At 39.8% G+C, this 20024-nt stretch overlaps 1 protein-coding gene across 1 annotated transcript in view; it reads left to right on the top strand.

Annotated features, from left to right (window-relative positions):
• Window positions 1-734: 734 nt before the first annotated feature.
• The window catches only part of CEP126 (centrosomal protein 126), a gene marked incomplete at its 5' end in the record, with an annotated part of 32270 nt that continues 12980 nt past the window's right edge, over window positions 735-20024 (top strand). Inside the window, 6 exons of the mRNA XM_081326209.1 lie at window positions 735-1009; window positions 3871-3990; window positions 4782-4930; window positions 9351-9429; window positions 12177-12366; window positions 16222-18319. Of these exons, the coding sequence (XP_081182335.1) occupies window positions 735-1009; window positions 3871-3990; window positions 4782-4930; window positions 9351-9429; window positions 12177-12366; window positions 16222-18319 (2911 nt within the window). The remainder of the gene's footprint in view (window positions 1010-3870; window positions 3991-4781; window positions 4931-9350; window positions 9430-12176; window positions 12367-16221; window positions 18320-20024) is intronic.

Raw genomic sequence — 20024 nt, forward strand, 5'->3', positions numbered from 1 at the left:
TGATAAAAGAGCCGAGGTTGCCTACCCCTGAACTAGACATACCCAATTCCAGCCGCCGTTCCTCGTACGTTTTAGCCTCCAATCCCCTGATCGTCTTTTGAAGTCACCCGCCCAAAATAACCAGAGCATTGCCGAAGAGCAGGGGTCTTCAAACTTGGCCCTTTTATGACTTGTGGACTTCAACTCCCAGAATTCCTCAGCCAGCAAAGCTGGCTGAGGAATTCTGGGAGTTGAAGTCCACAAGTCATAAAAGGGCCAAGTTTGAAGACCCCTGCCGAAGAGCGACAGAAAGCCCTGAGGGGGAGGGGCGGGGAGGGGGGGAAATGGGGAATACGAGGGAGGGGCCAAGGAAGAAGAAGAAGCGCGCCTGCTTCGATTCGCCTCCCTTTCGGATGAGGCAGGGCATTCTGGGAGTCGGAATCTCCGCGTCAAGCGAGAAAGCTCGGCTGGGGCGATGGCCCTCGGGCTTCTCCCTCCCTCTCCGAAGCTCCTCCCCTTCGGGCCGGAGGCTTGGTTGCCGTGGCGACGAAAGCGGCGTTGCCGGCTGTTGGCTCCGGCAACCCCCCGAGGGGCTTCTCTGGCTGCTTCCCGGGCGGCGAGTGGGGCTCGCGGGGGGTCCGAGGAGCCCCGAACACCAGCGCCCGAACCCTGTCAGACCCACCGCGCGCCGGGGCGAGTGACTGGGCCTGTGTCGGGCGGAGGAAAGGATGGCGGCGGAAGGAGGCTAAGGGTGGATGGAGCTCGGCGGCGGTGGCGGCGGCGGCGGCGGCGGCTACTACCCCAGCTCCTGGAGGCCGGCGACAGCCGTGGCGGCAGAGCGCAGCAGCCCGGCTTTGGGTAGGGCGTCCGCGGAAGTCGCTGCTGCTGCTGCTGATGCCGATGCCGATGCCGGAGCCGATCTCTCCGCCACTCCTCCAGGCTGGAGGAAGGGCTTATCGGAAAGCGCCCCGCCACGGGGACTTGGCCGCCGGTCCTTGAACGCCTTCGTCCCTTGCACGTATCCTCCCAGGTAGCTGGAAGGGAGCCGGGCTTCGTGGGAAGCAGGGAGGCGGGCCGCCTTGCAAGCTGAGGGACGCCTTGGTTCAACCTAGAACTAAGGAGAAACTTCCTGACAGTTAGAACAATTAACCAGTGGAACAACCTGCCTCCAGAGGTGGTGAATGCTCCAACACTGGAGGTTTTTAAGAAGAGACTGGTCCAAGGTCCCTTCCAACTTTATATTATTATTATTATTATTATTATTATTATTATTATTATTATTATTATTATTATTATTATTATTATTATTATTATCCGTGCTTTGCTTCCTCGCGGTGGCACTTTTTAAGAGCGGCGGACTCCAACTCCCAGAATTCCCCCCGCCAGCCCTGGAATCATGATTTGGATTCCAGTAGAAAGGGGGTACTTGGAGTTCAGGATTCAACTGTTGTTGTTTCTGAACTGTGCTTGTGTTTTGTCTTATCTGCAAGAAAACAACCAAGCCAGGCCAGAGAGCATCAAGAAGCCAAATATTGTCTGGGTTTGTAGAGATGCACTTTAAGCCAAACACGGGTGTTTCCAAGGGTGCTGTTCTCAGTGCTTTTTTTTTTGTAAAAGAAACAGGTGCCGGAACTCACACATGTTATACAACCCACCTTGCCTACCCTACAAGGTTCCATCCAAAAAACGTGCCGGAACTCTGTTCTGAGCGTTCAATGAGAAAAAAAGCCCTGGCTGTTCTATTCAGAAGGGCATCCAAGAGTTAGGGGGCATACAGATGTTACAGGTATTTATTTGAAGTTGGTACCTAACAGATTGATTGGATGGGAAAAGAGTATGGCTTTCATGGGTCAGAAACAGACTGAGGAATTAGAAGCAGGGAGGTCAAATTGGCAGAATGTGTAAAGATGGTAAAACAATTTGTGACCAACTTACAGTGTCTAGAAAGGATACAAAGTTACAAGTAGGGAGGTTTCTAGTTATCATGCCATGCCTTTCAAGGTAATAAAATAAAGGAATTGCAAAGAGATTTAAGAGGATCTGTGTAAATTGGAAGCAGGGAACTGAAAATAGAAGAATGCAATTCACTGTGGGTAATGCAGTATGATGCAGGCTAGCTTCCAATGTTCAAAACTTCACAGATTCATTACTAAATTTTCGACTGGCAGTGGCCAAACAGGAAATGGATCTCAGAATAATGGGGTAGGACAGGTCAATGGAAATGTCAAATTTGTGTATATCTTTTATAAAAAGTTAAATGTCATGCTTTGATTCATTAGGAAGGGAATTGAAACTCAAACTGCCAGGGTGGTCTAACATAAATCTGTAGTGAGACTATACTTGGAGTACTGTATGTAGCTCTGGTCATCATTTCTGAAAGGAGATAGTGTTCAGCCAGAAAGGAAAGGGCAAGTAAAATCACTAGAGGACTAGAACTGCTTCCATATAAGGAAAGATTAAAGTATCTGGACCTGTTAACTTGTGGCTAAGATATGTAAGGAAACATAGAAATAGAATAATGCATGGTATTGAAAATGTAGATAGTTTTTCTTCCTTTGTCACAGCTATAGTTTAGGGTTAGCATGATGTACAGATAACCATTGTCTATATGCAGTTTCTATATAGATTTGACAAGTGGGATAGGCATTGACGTATCAAAAGTTTCCTACTTTATGAACAAAATGGTTACGTTCTGGATTTGCATGCATGTATAAATCTATGTGTACTGTTGATTAAGGTTTTATGTAAAATATTTAAAAGAACTTTAGTATTCATTTTTAATTAATGCAAAATGTGCAGATTGCTTCTAAGAGATAGAATTGGCTTGAGTTCCCTGTCAAGTGGGCACTCTGTTGCAAATACTGATTTTATGTAATGCATTATGATAGAAGAACTGGGGGCCAGTTTGGTGTAGTGGTTAAGGCATCATACTAGAAACTGGGAGACATGAGTTCTATTTCTGCCTTAGACACAAAGCCAGCTGTGTGTCTTTGGGCTTGTCATTCCAAATAAGTGTATGTAGTGTACGTGTTTGTACTAAACTGAGCTTGGAATAATATATCATTCTTTAGATTAACTATTGGAGAAAGAACAGGAATCAGAGTAAGGAATAAGTAGTTTAAACCTATTTTAAACAGTGATTCTTCTGAACTCATCTGTAAGTGACACAGTGCAAAATTGGCAGTGGGTGGACCAGGTTTGCTGATACTTAATTATTTAGTAGTTAAATTTTTAAAAAAAAGATTGAGAAGATTTACAAAAGAATCTCTTTAGCCTGGTTGTGTAGAGAATCACACTGAAGCAATCAGAATTTTTTTCCATATACATTAATAGGCTTTGACAGAGATTTATGAACTGTGCAGAGAATGAAATAAAATATCTAGCATAAACACTGTAGAAGAACAAATTCCATGCATAGAAATATCTGAAAACAAATACTTAAGGTTTGAAAGCTGAATTAAAATCAGGTTCATCATTTGAAGATAAATTTGAAGAATCAAGATTCTTAGTTAAGCAGTAGAATGTAATGGGGTTAGACAAATTCATGGAAAACAGGGCTTCCCCAGTATGCCCTACCATTAAGGGCAATTACAAAGAAGAAGCATTTGAAGAGAGTTACAATCTTCATCTTTGATTGTACCTGATTGGCCTCAGTATGACAGAATGATAAGTCAGACTAGTCTTGTACTTATTTGTTTAAAGATACAACAACACAATGCTAATACTACATCTGGATTGAAACAGTTATTTTTTTACAATAAATTGGACTCCTATAAAGGCAGCCACAATGCCAGTACACTATAAAAAGCTGAGTTTGTAACTGTTATTAAAACTGGAAGCTTATACTCTGTGTTTAGAATTTTTGCTAAAGTTTCTTAATCTCATAATCAGAAATCTAAAGGTTCTCCTTGAAAGAGATTTATCAAAAGAGCGTCATGAGTTGCTAAAAGACCAAAGATTGTTTCGTAATCGAGCAAGAAAACATTCTATAGAAACAAATAAAAGAAGGAGGTATGTAAATATCAGGGTTGCTTTTTCTTTTTCTTTTTTTTTATAGTAATGCAGATTAACTGTTCTCTGTGTATGTTGACTTTCCAGTATGGTGTATGACAGAGCAAGTAGCAGCTTCTTACAGTTCAGTTCCTTTATAAGAAAAGAAATGTGTTGGATCTTGATTAGCTCTTTTTTGAGTGGCTCTGTTTAAATCAATAATTTTTAAAAATTAATAATGAGTTACTGGATAGTGATCTTTTGAAATCTTAAAATCATGACAATAATGTATTTTGTTATTTAATCTATGTGATGTATGTAGCAACCCATTCCACAAAATTGACATTGGGTGATGTACAGTGTTTAAAAACACAAAAATTAACTGTTAATATATTTATGTTTATGGTTGCAAGGTGCAATATGCCTCATAGGAACTTTTCCAGAACTATTTTCTAGGGGAATAGCCCTGGTTTATTCCGAATAAATCGGCCTGATAAAGAAAAAATCAGAAGGCATACATCTGTTACTTCTAGAATATTCATTTTCAGCATAGACTTTAAACCACTCTACAGATACTGCTAAACGAATTACTGTGGGTGGAACATATATCATGCCTTCAGATAATCAGAATTTTCAAGGTTCAGAGTTTGTTTTGTAAATAATGTTAATCATCTTTAGATCTTATGTTGCTGTCTTATATTTTTTCCCCAAAAGTTAAGGTTAGCGAAATAAGTTTTTTTTTATGAAATGGACTCTAAATGACACACTTAAAATGTAAGTTATTATTATTAAAAGCTATAGTTTTTAAATAGAGCACTTGAAGAAAAATGGAAAGAGAATGAAGAAAAAGAACAAAAATTTAGAGAACAAATATTGCTGCAGAGGAAACTGAAGCATCAGGAAGCTACTGAAAAATTCCAGCGCAGTCATATTTCTTCTTCACAACGCAAGAAAGGAGGAGGTTGGTAAATTGTACAGTTAAAATATTATTTATAATATGATGTCAGTTAATAGAGATATGGTTGTTGTTGTTGTTATTATTTTGTGCCTTTAAGTCAGTGCTAACTCCTGGTGACTCCTGGGTTAGTGCCTGCAGTTCTCTTGGTAAGATTTTGAAGTTGTTTCCCATTGCCTCTTTCCAAAGGCTGAGAGAATGATTGACTGAAGGTCACATACCCACCTTCAGGACCAAGGCAGAACTAGAATTCATAGTCTCCTGGTTTCTAGCCTGGTGCTTTATTTATTTATTTAATTTCTATACCGCCCTTCTCCCGAAGGACTCAGGGCGGTGTACAGGGCAATAAAAATACAATATACAAAAGTTAAAAATAAGATTAAATAGAACTAGCCCATTACAATAAATAATTAAAAATTACTAATTAAAATACCCCAAACCCATTAGACCAGGCCGGCTTGTTCAAATAGGTAAGTTTTCAGATCACGGCGGAAAGAGCGAAGGTCAGGAGCCATCCGGAGCTCAACTGGTAATTGATTCCAAAGGGTTGGCGCGCCCACAGAGAATGCTCTCCCCCTGGGGGCTGCCAGCTGGCACGCTCTGACCGGCGGCACCCTGAGGAGGCCCTCTCTGTGGGAGCGCACAGGACAAAGGGAAGTTGACGCCGGCAGCAGGTGCTCCCGTAAGAAATCCGGACCCATGCCATTTAGGGCTTTATAGGTCATCACCAGCACCTTGAATCTCACCCAGAGGGCAACTGGAAGCCAATGCAGCTCGCGGAGTAGAGGTGTTACATGGGAGTATCGGGAGACCCCCATCACAACTCGCGCGGCCACATTCTGCACCAGTTGAAGCCTCCGAGTGGTCCTCAAGGGCATCCCCGTGTACAGAGCATTGCAGTAGTCTATACGAGAGGTCACGAGCGCATGAGTGACTGTACGCAGGGCATCCCGGTCCAGATAGGGTCACAACTGGCACACCAGGCGAACCTGGGCAAAAGCCCCCCTGGTCACAGCTCCTATATGATCTTCCAGACTGAGCTGTGAATCCAGGAGGACACCCAAGTTTAACTGCTACATAAAACTTGCTCTTCCAGATGAATACTAATCAATGAAATGAATTCTTGGTCTTGGAGCATTCCATTAGAACATGGCTTTTCAACCAGTGGTATGGGTACCACCTGTGGTACATTGGCACCTGGCAGGTGGTACGCGACCATCCTAGAAAAGTGGTACCAGGGAAGGGGAATGAGCTGAACTGGTGGCAGCACTGCACAAGCCTGAGGGAAAGATGGCTGGAGCTGCAGGGCTGTCAGAGCTCAGGGGAAGCACCAGGATCAGCGGTTCTTCGGGGCTGTCAGGGCTCAGTGGAAGTGCCAGGATCAGCGCCAGGCTCCAGCTGGGCTCGGCGCAGATCCTGGTGCTTCTGAGCCCAGAAGAAGCACGGATCAACTGGAATGTTGTGATTTACATTCAGATGCTTGGCAACTGATTCATATTTATGACGGTCACAGTGTCCCAAGGTCATGTGAAGTGACCAAAACCTGCTGCAACCACCCAGCAGAGGTGGGGAGAATAAAACCAAACACCACCCTACCCCACCCCCACTGACAATAAGGAGGAAGAGCGCCGCTGGGCAGGCAGGCAGGTGTCTTGCTCGGCTGTAGCGTGGGGGGCACTTTTTTCAGTGCCATTGTAACTTAGAATAGTCACTAAGTGAATTGTTGTAAGTTGAGGACTACCTATACTTCATCACTTTTTTCGTTTTGTTTTTTTTTGGTCATCAAGTTTTTGATACCTTGCTAGGCGACTGGTGGTACTCGGATGTTGCCGTATCCTAAAAGTTGTACAATGGGTGAAAAGGTTGAAAAGCCCTGCCATAGAATATTTTTGAAATGTACACAAAGAAGAAATACTTTCATTTTTAAAAAATAGAATATTAATTGAAAACAGCGGTGAAACTACATAATATCAGAGGGGTGATGAAAGCTTTTCAGGTGTTTAGAATCAAACCATTTGTTAACCCGAATTCTGTCTGCTGTCAATCCAGTTAACTAAAATATCTTAGCAAAAATATAAATTATGCAGTAAAATACACATATCATTTTACAGGAGGAAATTCTACTAGCCACTGCAATGCAGTTTAGTATGTTAGCTTCATATTAATTGTTGAAGTTCTGGCCATGGACTCTTTTCCTATGACAATTTCTCTTCAGCCTTGTGTATCCTACTTTGCTTATATGTATTTTTTGAAAAATCTAGTAATAGGATTCAGAACTTTGGAATACCAAAAAAAATGCCTTGGATGTAAAGGTAGGTATAGCAATTATCAGCTTTCCAGATGATACAAGAAGAGTGAGAGACCTAATATCCTAAGAAAGAAAAGTCAAACCATTTTGACAGAAAATCAGGTCAAGACAACAGAATGAATTTTGACAGATAAAGGCAAAAATGATTTCTTTGAGACCCAGAAATCTAATGTACAGATACAAGATGAGGGTTGTCAATGTGTGTGGAGCCTTCTTGGCTGCAAGATGTTTTCTGCCCTGTGTCCCTTCACTGTTGAAGACAGGCACAGATTGTTGGGGATGAGTCTGTGTTGTCTGCATCTCAAACTGAAGTGCAAATGGTTCCTGTAGTCTGCAATGTTTTCTGGAAATCCGTTCATACTCCCTCACCATTCGAAGGGCATTCATCCCAAAGTGCATAGCTAAGTGTCTGTGGAGATTCTCAATCATCCAGGTCATGGTTGTCCCAAAGGTGCTTTTTCAGGAGGCAACCGAAGAAATGCTTGACCTTGGCTTGGCAATGAAGAGATGAAATGGCAGCTTCAGTGAGAGTGGTAGAAGTAAAAAAAAAAACAACAACAGCAGTGAAGCTACAACAGAATAAGAACAGTGGATAAGCTACTAGCACATGCTCTCACTCAGCTGTTAGCCAGGGTATCACTCATGATGAAGCCACAGATTTCTCATCTGGCTGAAACATTGATGACCAGCCTCTTGTTAGGTGCCTCTTTGATGTCTTGGGAGTGAGCTGGTCAGGCCACTTTCACTGACCTTTCACATTCAGGGAGGTGGATGTGATTGAATCCCAGCTTCCTGGTAGTAGTAGTAGATCTGGTGATGTTGTAAGAGACAGAGGGAGTTCTGTGGCTGAGATTTATCTCTTGAGATAAGTGACAGTGCCCATCTTATTTTCATAATCCCTAGTATTTGGAAGGGGAGGGCAGAGACCAACTTACACTCTAAGCTTTGTAGGTGCTATAGCAGCTGAAGTCGTCATCTTGTGGAGGCATTGGGATTTTTTTTTAGTTTTTCATCTGAAGTCTGATTTCAGAATGGTTTTCTGGACTGTGGTTTTTGCATAGTCTGCATTTGGATGTAAATAACAACAATAACAATAACAACAACAACAACAACAATAATAATAATAATAATAATAAAGTTGGAAGGGACCTTTGAGGTTATCTAGTCCAACCCTCGGCTCAGGCAAGAAACCCTATACCATTACAGACAAATGGCTGTCCAGTCTCTTCTTAAAAACTTCCAGTGTTGGAGCATTCACAGCTTCTGGAGGCAGGTTGTTCCACAGGTTAATTGTTCTAACTGTCAGGAAATTTCTCCTTAGTTCTAGGTTGCTTCTCTCTTTGGTTAGTTTCCATCCGTTGCTTCTTGTCCTACCCTCAGGTGCTTTGGAAAGTAGCTTGACTCCCTCTTCTTTTGGCAACCCCTGAGATATTGGAACACTGCTATCATGTCACCCTTCTCTTCATTTTAATATGGTCTTTCGGCAGTAGGGTCTTATAGCTGCTTATGCCTCCATCCACCCGAAAGATAGGAAGGGATAGGGCTAACCCGCTGTTGGGTTTTTATTTTTATTTATTTATTTATTTGCCGGTTTCCACTTATGAGAACAGGGGATCAGAAGGTGGATGAAAATGGAACAGAGAAGGAAGCTGGCAGCCATCCTGAAGGTGCTGAATGCTTGCCATCCTCATTGGTGCTGATGACCAATCTGCTATGACTAAGTAAGGCTTAACTGGGATAAGGCTTCTGACCTAGGAGGTGAAATGGCTGAAGTTGGGTTAATGAGTATGTTGAGGGGGTCAGGCAAGCAGAAAGATTGCAGTGGTGATGGGCAAAAGGAGATTTTGAAGAGCAGGCCATTCCAAGGGAATGTGGTCCAAAATCTTGTACTGATCCTGTATTCAGGCCTCCTGTGCTTATTCCTGGATTAGCTGAGTTTTAATTACAAACTGACCTGGCATTAGGCAACAGCAGCTGCAACCCAAGGCTACATACGGCCCGAAAAATAGTGCATGGAAACACACACGGGCATTTTTTAAAAAAAAAAATCCTGATACTATCCATATTGTATTAAGATTTTTATATTTAACCAAATGTTTTGCCTGTTTTTCACTTTAGTACAGAGAAAGCCAGAAAATAAATTGGATGAAGCCCAGAAATGTCAGGTTGCAGGATTATCATCTAGAGTCATTGGAAGGTAAATTATTTTATTTAATTCAGGAATAGGATCAATGAGACAACAAATAACGATGATGATGAAATAATAGTTGCACGAAAATATCTGGCATAAATTAGCTTATCTTCTGAAACTACAGTACTGTGCAAAATACTTTGATAAAGAGGATTGCTAATATTATATTCCACTGTGGTTATTCTTGTGCTTACAATTAGATTTTGAATTTCTTAGCTTATTTGCTTTAGGTATTTGTTATGTAGAATTCTGAAATACCACAAATATTGCCAAAATTCCTTTCTTTGAGGTTTTAGATACTATGCTGGCTGTACTCACAGATTCTTCTGGGAAATTTGATACCATTTATCAAATTATCTTAATTTCATAAGAAGGTATTATCTTCAGCTCTGAATAAACCTCTGTATTCTGAATTATTTAAAGTTCTTATTTATCCTGTTTTATGCTTTGATCCTTATTAGTTTTATACATGCTAAGTTCTTCATTTCAGATGCAACATTGAGTTTATATTTATTTTTAGCTTTGAGCTTTTAGCTTTGTTTTATAATGTCCATACAAACCACAAGATTCAGTTTCATTAAGATTTAGATTTGAAATGAACAGTCTAGTTCATGTCAAATCACAGGCCACTTAATCTGGGCTGAATTTGGAAAAAGGCTCAGAAACTTCCTCCCATTATACAGCACATAAACTTGTCAAATGGCAGTAGTATTTTAATTTTAAAAATAATAGGATAAAAATTGTTGCTATACCAGATTTTGCTAGGGGGATAAATCCATCCAGATTTCAGATGCAATAGTACAAGGATTTTGATGTCAAAATTATTTACGTTATCTGTTAAAAATTTATATAACTCTAGATAGGTAGATAGCTAGGATGGTACTTGCAGGCACACTCGTCCATTTTGTAGGAATGAATCAATGTATGAGAATTCTTTACTGATATTGATTGAATAAATATTAACTAATATTTCTTCTTGGGGATCAATTTATATAAAAATGGTAGTCATTGTAGAGCTATGAAATGTGGGTCAGTGTGCTTGATTTTTTTGAAAGAAGTTGTTAAAACCTAGTGGTGATAAGGAGTAGTTTATTTCAACATTCACACACTCTGATTTTTGTAAGTATTGCTGAAAATGGAGTACAATGGCAATTTATGTAGTGAAAGCATGACCTTCCATTAGGTATTGATCTTGGCAAATTTCATCAGGCTGATTGAATGGTCATTTACCATCAACATTTTACCAGTGATAATTGTGGCACTGGAAATAAATATCACCTGGCCCCATATCCTCCATATTGACCTTTAAAAGTCTCTGTTTCTTGTGTTTCTGGGAAGTTCAGTCTGAACTGTTATGCCGTTTTTTCCCCATTGCATTATCACTTGACTTCTCTATTCCTGTCAGAATAAATATTTGCTTTGCCAGGGAGGGGGACGGGAAAAGAAAACCCAGTGATCTCTGTAGACAATCTCTCCCATTCCTGCCCCATTCCCCCCCTCCCAGAGTGGAAACATTGGAGAGGAAAGGATTACAAACGAGAATGCAGGCATATCAATATACCAGACTGTTTGTATAGTACATTCAGAGCTGCCAATGCCACCACATTTCTTTCAGTGTGTATTTCCCATTGTGTCTGCTTACTCTTTTCTAATCCCTTCCTCTTCGATCTGTCCACTATGCAAGGGGGGAGGGGGACAACAGGTGAGGCATAGGACAATAGGACTATAATGGTGATCATGTGACTGAGGGATACTGTGAAAGTCATAAATGTGGGTATTGGTTATAAAGGATTATTTTAAAGCCCCATTGTAACTTTGAAGAGTCACTGAATGAAGCAGTTAGTAAGGTTTACCCATATGAACCCTCCATACTATTCTTAATTACAAACTTATATGAAATAATTTTTAAGTTTCCAGGTACCAGAACATAAGGAAAATAGAACAAAAAAAAATCTATGTAGAAAGGGACATGTAGGGAGAAAAATACTACTACCATGTGGATTTAGAAACACAGTGCTGTACTTATATTGTGTTATGAATTATATCAGCGATTCCCAACTTTTTCTATATCCCACACCCCTAGAATGCTTCTGATATATTCTCACACCCCTTATAAAAACTCAAAATAACAGTAATGAATTATGCATATACACCATAATTTTGAAAACCCAAGTTTTTACCCCACCTGGAATATCGTCTCGCAACCAGCGAGCACCCCTGGTTGGGAACCCCTGAATTATATATTCAAAACTTCATCTTTCACATTAAAAAAGCAAAATGTTTTTTTAAAATAAATTATCTAGATGTGTCTGGACAGGGGTTAACCAGTTTTGTTAGGCTGGTAGAGTACCATCCTCAAACTGAGATACAAATTAGGCATTTTTACAGTGGAAAAGATGCTAACTACTAAAAAAGAAGATAACTAGGAAATGCAAACAGTTTTTCCCATTATATTATTTTAATGTGCCATTAACAGAAGTCAGAAGAAATAAGAAAAAAATCATTTATAAACATATGAAAGCATTTCATAACATAGCAGAGCTGCATGATTTTAGTTTGATTCATAGGTTTAGATGATTTTTTTTAGTAAAATACAGTTCTTAGGAATATTGTGTATTAGCTATTGTCTATTAGATGGATTCTGTTTTCTACAAGTTGCACTTTTAATTTATTTTAAAACAGCTAATATGACATTTTGTTCATAATCTAATATACATTATCCAGAAATAACAGTAATGTTTCATCCTTCCAAGCTCTATTGGGATAAATTCCTCAGTTACCAGAAATGGCCCTTTTCAATGGAAACAGAACTCAGCAAAAGCTATTTATGATAGAATGCTGCAGGTAAAAAACAGGATAAACCCATGCAATGGCCAGCTTCTCCTCCAACAAAATCTAGATGAAAAGCAGCATCAGTTACAACAGCATTCCGGTAACTCTCAGGTATGATTGTTTTTAACTTTTGATTCTTAAAATAAGGATTCTCAAAATAACTAAGCAGGCATGCTTAGTATTCTAATTGCTTTTGATGGGTTCAATAGAAATACCCTGACTTCAAACTAGAATTCCTAAGAAAAATTAATATAACCCTTTCTCACATCAATAAAATTAGATTGTACTTTTTAAATATCTGTTGTAATATTATCTATCTGACTAATATAATCACCAAAAAAGAAAAGATTAGCTCAGAACACAGTACCCAACTAAACTGCTGTTTTTGAGTGTTTGGAAAGTACCCAATTTTTTTTTTAAGTTTAATGAAGTACTAGAAGTATGTTTAAAATTAAAAGACGGCCTTACTTTGAATAGATATTTATTTACTCAGACCCTAAATCATTGTTTCTCAACCTTGGCAGCTTAAGGATATGTGGACATCAAGTCCCAGAATCCCCCCAGCCAAAAATGTTATGGTTTGGCACTTGTACATTTCCTAGTATAAAAAGTGTATATTTCTTTTTTTTTTTATTGAAAAGTTTTAACATACAATTTTTCCCTTAAAAAATCCCCCCTCCCCCACCCTTCTCCCTCCCCCCCTTCCTCTCCCCCCTCCCCCCCTCCCCCCCCGACTTCCCAGAGCTAAATACAAGGTATATATAAAAAAAAACAATCATAAACAACCATATACTAACAACCATAAACTCTAAAATCTATCACTCTCTAGCTTATATAGGATAAAACAAACCTTAGTAATATAAATATATATAAAAAAAACTAATATAGAAAAAGAAACAAAGAAAGAAGACTTATTCAAATATAAAACTTCTTAACCCTATACTTATTCTAGATAAACTCAAGCCATTTTCTCCCTTCCATAATATAGTGTTCCTGCAAGTAATCTTTCAAATAGGCCGAAATCTTCGCCATTTCAACCAGGTCGGAAACCTTTAAAGTCCACTCTTCTATGGTCGGCAGTTCCTCTTTCAGTACTAACCTATCAAAAGTCTTGCTGCCGTGATTAAATTCAACATCAACTTAGTATGTTCCACCAGACTTTTATCCAAAAAGCCTTAACCTTTTTACAAGTCCAGCATATATGAAAATATATTACGTCTTCATCACCGCACCTCCAACATTTAGGCTAATAATTCAAATACATACTTAGCTTTTTAAAATCTGAATACCATCTATAAAACATTTTGTAAAAATTCTCTCTTAGATTTCAAACTTGTATAAATTTTACATTCCTCACCCAAATCTTTTCCCACCTCCCACTACTTGGCTGTAAGTACGTTGTGAAAGTTCCATAGACTTCTGCTGATCTTGTTCTTTTATCTTTTTTGATCGTTTTAAAGCAGCACGCGTCACCCTCTGTTCTCTGGGATCATCCAAAGGTGTTATAACTTGATCTCCTCCAGCACCATTCTCCTCTGTCTGTCCATCTTCAGCCTCTTGATGTTCACCTTCTCCAGATCCCTTTGCAGCTTCCAGAAGTGTTAATGGGGTTGCTTTTAAAACATTATTGTAAAAATCACGCGCTTGCATCACAGTAACCAGACGGTACCTTTTACCTTCATGCATCACCATCAACCCAGCTGGGATCTCCCATCTGAACCTTATATCTCGTTGCTTGAGCTCTTGCACAAGAAATGTAAAATCCTTCCTTCTCCTTAAAATCTTTGGAGGAATTTCTTTTAGAACCAGAACTTCTTGATCAGCAATCACGACTTTAGTATCATAGGCAGCTTGTATAACTTCATCTCTAATTTCCCTTTTTACAAAATAAACCACCACATCTCTAGGCAACTTTCTCTGTCTAGCAATCCATGAGTTCACACGAAACACTTTATCCATGCCTCCTTTTATTTCAGATGCTGGCTGATTCAATACCACTTCGAGAGCCTCAGAAAACAGCTGCTTTAGATCTTCCTTAATATTCTCCTTTAAACCTCTGATTCTAATGGCAAACTGCATCTGGAAATATTGAGCAAGACTCAATTCTCTATCCATTTTGTCTCTTAAATCTTCATTCTCCAATACTTTTGCTTCTAATATGGCATTCTTTTGAGTCAAATCTTCCACTTTTTCATCCAAATCTTCCACACATTCAGCCACTTTATACACTGAAGACAAAATGTCTACCTTCATCACCCTGAACTTCTGTTCCATCCTCTCCTCCATTCTCTCCTCCAACTTCTTCAATTTCTCCTCCATCTGTGCAAATTTATCACCCATTGATTTCAAAATTACCTGGGTATGTTTTTCAAGAACATCTTGTAAGTCCTTCGATGTCAATACATCAGGAGGATGCAATGCCTGCAATGATGATTGTTGCACCGGAGAAGTTCCAGCACTCCGAAGAGTTTTAGGGGGAGGTTTAGCCGCCATCTTTTACTTTCAATTGTGACGCACTTTCACTTTAAGTTTAAAAAGTCCATCAAGCTCGAGAGTAAAATAAAATAATCCTCTTCACCTTTTCCTCTTGTACCGCTCTGCCTGCTCTTTTTATTCCATAGTCTTTCCTTCAGGCAGGGGTGGTCGCAGACGCCTGGCTCTGCTCCATGAAATCAGGAGCAGAGGCGCTGGCCAGCTGGGAGCGACCCAGGCTACGGGGGAGTTCGATCCTTCGGCCGCCCAAGCTGCAAGCTCAGGCGGCCCCGGAGAACTCGACCCCTACCTGGGGCCTCACCCCCTCCTCTTCTCCCGAGGAGGGGGCTTCAAATTCGCCCGAACAGCTGATCGGCGCTGTTTCGGGCGAAAATCACTCAGCTGAGCCGCGGGCAGCCCGGGAAGGCTGTCTCCGGCGCCGCGCAGCCACCGGAAGTCCAAAAAGTGTATATTTCTGTCTTACTATTTATGTTCTATATTTTTGGTGGGGCAAATTTTTGGAGTTATGGTAAGGACAGAACTAGAATTTTGGACCAGATATCCTATCCCTTCAATACTGTGCTCTTGGATGCTCAGAGATCATTTGTGCATGTTGTTTTTAACAATGCTGCCCTTTCTTTAAAAAAAATGCACTCATATCTATTTTTGAAACAATTATATATAATGTCATTGGTTTGAGGTACTTCCGCTAATGGCAGGAAGGATTTACTTTAAATATAAATTTTCCTGCTATATATAGTTGTTTAATCATCTATCCTTTTGGTGAAGTAAATATTTTGGTCTAGTAAATTATTCTGGCTAGGCAATTGCTATTCTATTATTCTTATTGTTCAGAAGGCCTCTGAGCTGAGGAGTTGGAAGGGAAAAGGTCTGCAGTTAGTTGAATTATAAAACAATTCCTCTTTCTTTCTTTCTTTCTTTCTTTCTTTCTTTCTTTCTTTCTTTCTTTCTTTCTTTCTCTTTCTTTCTTTCTTTCTTTCTTTCTTTCTTTCTTTCTTTCTTTCTTTTTCTATCATCAAACTACCACTAATTTCTGATTCTTTTGTAATGAATCATACTTAGCTGTACAACTATAGATGCTCACTCCTTTTCTGATTATTATACATATTGAGATATAAACATATAGTTAAATGAAAATCCAACAGAATAAATATTGAAATTGTTTCCCCAAATGGTAGTTATCTTATTCTTCAACTGTTACAAATGAAGGTCCATTTTTTATTAAATAAAGATTGAAAATTGTGGCACCGTAAAATTGTGGTACCTAAAAATGAAGTTGTGTGGTGTCCAAAAGAAAGAAACCAGTCAATTTGGCATTCAGTCAGTGAACTTATTTTATTGCCCTGAACTCCTGGCCTAAATATTTCTTACTATTTTTCATGAAATTTCTCAGTTGTCTCTAAAACTCAGAATGGAAGTTTTGATGGAGTCATGTTAAATTATCTTTGTATTTTATTTATTTTTCTTGCGCAGGATTTTCATCAAGAAGTAAATGAAATAACCCGTTCAGGGAGTGTTTGCAGCGTGGACAGCCTTGAGGCTGAAGAACAAAATGGAAGTTGCACAGCACCCTGTAAAATCTCATCTTTATCTCCTCAAGAGGAGTCTTCCATCCAGCATCCAGAAGGATCAAAGAGCAAAAGTAAACACTTCTCTGCTGAACACGATACTTTTTCTACAAATCAGCATGCAAATAATTGGCTTCTAAATTTAAAAACTTCAGGCATTAAGACAACCTCTCCTTTCCATGACATTTTAATTAAATACAATGTTGTCCCATCTGATGAAGTCAGGTGCAACCCTGACCTGAAATCGTTAGTGCCAACTTCATCTGAACAGAGAGAGTCTGAGCCAGGTGCTTCTGATGGCAATCTGCCTTCTGTACAAAATAAAGCAGAAGACAAAAGCCTTCTGTTGAAATGTCCATCTTCAAACCTAATTAGCACAGGGGATCCTTTACCTGCTGACAACCCTGCTGCCAAATTAAATAAAGCATGGCCTGTCCCTAATCCTTCTCCTGCAGTTGCAGAACAGGAGAACTTTGAACTTTCTGAAAGCCACCGAACTTCATCCACAGACATGTTCGTTCCCATTGTAGAGGTGTCTAATCAACAGTGGAATGTCACTTCCTACTTCAGCAACAGCTTCTTACTCAATTGCATGCAGAAGGGGAAAGATATTCATACAGCAAGGTGTACTGAAGATACAGACTATGCCGCTGAAGTGAAAGGTGAAAAGTATTCTGACCACGTTAACGTTGAGGCATCTACATTTGAAGAGCCTTCTAGAGGCAGCACTGATCAGCACAAAGACAATGAAGAAGGAAAAGAGGCTGAAATTATTTCACCTGAGCCCCAAGGAGAGGTAGAAACCAATTTATCTGACCCCGAGCAGCAGCAGCATGACAATTTTTGTGAGAGAAAAGTGATGAAGCTGCCAAAAAGCATTTTAAAAAAGGAATCCAAATATGAACTTGGCTGTTTCAAAGCAATGGTTGTAAACAGGGGTATCAAATTTGGACATCAGCCTGTGGCTTCTGTTAGAGACAGTGTTGAATTGGCAAAAATAAAAGGGAAAGATGGGGAAGCTCAAAGGAATTGTAAAAAGCTTAGGTGGTTTGATGAAATTAACAGAGTAGTGGAAATTAATAATAATGAAAAAAGTTCAGAGTCACCTGTCAGTGATATATCTCAGGCACAACCCCAAGCACCTGGCTTTCAGCTTAAAACCACTGCTTCTAAAACTAATCTAAGAAGTATTCCCTCCTGTTTGCTCAATTCTGTTTTTCCAGAAAACAATTTAGAGAATTCTCAAATATCTGCCAAACCTGCTACTGTCGGAAACTCAGAAAGAGATAATGCAGTGCACAACATCTTGATGCCTAAAGGACATCATATTGCCAAACAAGCATGGATGGCCTCAAGAAGTGAAGAAATGATACCTTTTATTTATAATTGTGATCCTAAAAATCCAAAAACTAATCCACGGAAAGGAAGAATGAAAATGATCAAAAGACCAAAATCTGCCAAAGTCCCATCATCAACCATTATAGCTAAAAATCGGAAGAGTGCCATTATCCGACCACAGTCTGCTAGTGAAGCTACTAAGATTGTAAGAGCTCCAGGCAAAATCATAATACCCCACCCTCCATGTAAGCCTATACAAAGCATAAAGCCAGATGAAAATCCTACAAATGCCTTGTGTCAATCATCAAATTTGGGTAAGCCTTCCACAGATGTCGAATATAATCAGAGTGACAAGAATCTTTTGCCTGAATGTCAAACTTTGGGAAGAGTTTATACAGACGATCCTTCAACCTCAGGTAGCTCTTGTCATTCTCAAATAACAATGATCAGACCTTCTTACAGTATATACACCTATGAGCCTTTGACAAAGTCAAAGTGCATTATGAATTCGATTCCACCAGTTGTCCACTACAGCAATATTTCAAGGAGAAGTCCCATGTTCTCAGAAAATGGATCATGTCCGGATCGTATACCAACTGATGAAGAAATCACAATTTTGTGGCAAGGAGTACATCGTGCATTGGTTCAAAGGGATGGTGCTGCTGGTAAGATGCAGGTTTTTTTATAAGAATCTTTTACATTTCTGATTTTATAAAATGTGCAAAGAATCTCTTCAAGGAGAATGAATAATTAAGGGTCACAGATATATCACAAAAGAGACAAATTTAATTCTAATTCAAAGTAAGCAGTCCTTTTCCTATTTCAAACTTACTCTACCCATTGTATGTGAAATAACTGGTTACTGTCTAGGAGTCTCCTCAGCAGGGATACGTTGTTTTCTCCTTTAAGTATTAAGCCAAACCTGTATTAAGTATTAAGCCAATCTCCAGTCTGTGGACCGGTACCGGGCCACAGCATGCCAGAAACCGGGCCACACAAACAAGTGAAGCCCCATTTGCAGGATTCAGGCAGCACACAAAATCATGCATCCTCCGGAATTGGTCCCTGGTGTCCAGAAGGTTGGGACTGCTGCTGCAGAGGATTAGTGTGGAAGGGACAAATTGGTTTATAACAAAGGGGTAACAGCAGCAAAGGAATCTAGTTGTCCAGACATTGGTCACTACTTGGTTGCAGATTATCTCAGAACCAAAACACCTTGTGGGACAGATGGTTCAACCCTGGGGGTGCCTACTATATTATAGTGGCAAAAATGACATACAAAGCCCTACATGGCATGGGTCCGGACTACCTACGGGAGCACCTTCTGCCGATGTCAGCACCCCACCGTCCTGTGCGCTCCCACAGAGAGGGCCTCCTCAGGGTGCCACCGCTCAAGGAATGTCGGCTGGTGGCCCCCAGGGGGAGGGCATTCTCAGTGGGTGCGCCAGCCCTCTGGAACAGCTTACCAACCGAAATCCGGATGGCCCCCGACCTCCATACCTTCCGACGTGACTTAAAAACTTTCCTGTTCCAGCAGTCCGGCCTGGCATGATAGCGTTAATTGGGGTCCCAGTTTGTTTTCAATATTGTTTTTATTACTTTTTATTGTTCATCTGTAGACCTTCCTTCCTCTGTACACCGCCCCGAGTCCCTCGGGAGAAGGGCGGTTTATAAAAACTAATAAATAAATAAATAAATAAATAAAAATAGAATCCAGCAACAAACCCCACTTGTATTTTTTCTTAAAGAAAGTTAAGATCAGCAATTTTTTTTTGAAAAAATAACAGTTAATAACCATATTTTTAGTAACTGTAGCTTCTGATTTTTTTTTTATTATTGCATGGCAATACCAGACGGTGAATACAGATAGTCCTCAAAATTATGGCCAAAATGGAGCCTGCCCATGATGGTCATGACGGTCATAAAGTAACTGACCTGACTATTTATACTATTTTGCAGCAGAATGCCATGGTAATAATAATAATAATAATAATAATAATAATAATAATAATAATAATAATAATAATAATAATAATAATAATAATAATAATAATAATAATGACAAAGTTGGAAGGCACCTTGGAGGTCATCTAATCCAGCTCCCTGCTCAGGCAGGAAACCCTATACCATTTCAGACAAATGGCTGTCTAATCTCTTCTTAAAAACTTCCAGTATTGGAGCATTCACAGCTTCTGGAGGCAGGTTGTTCCACTGATTAATTGTTCTGACTGTCAGGAAATTTCTCCTTAGTTCTAGGTTGCTTCTCTCTTTGGTTAGTTTGCATCCGTTGCTTCTTGTCCTGCTTTGGAGAACAGCTTGACTCTCTCTTCTTTCTGGCAACCCCTGAGATATTGGAACACTGCTATCATG

The sequence above is a fragment of the Vipera berus genome (genome assembly GCF_964194415.1).
Source record: "Vipera berus genome assembly, chromosome: 4".
Taxonomy (NCBI): domain Eukaryota; kingdom Metazoa; phylum Chordata; class Lepidosauria; order Squamata; family Viperidae; genus Vipera; species Vipera berus.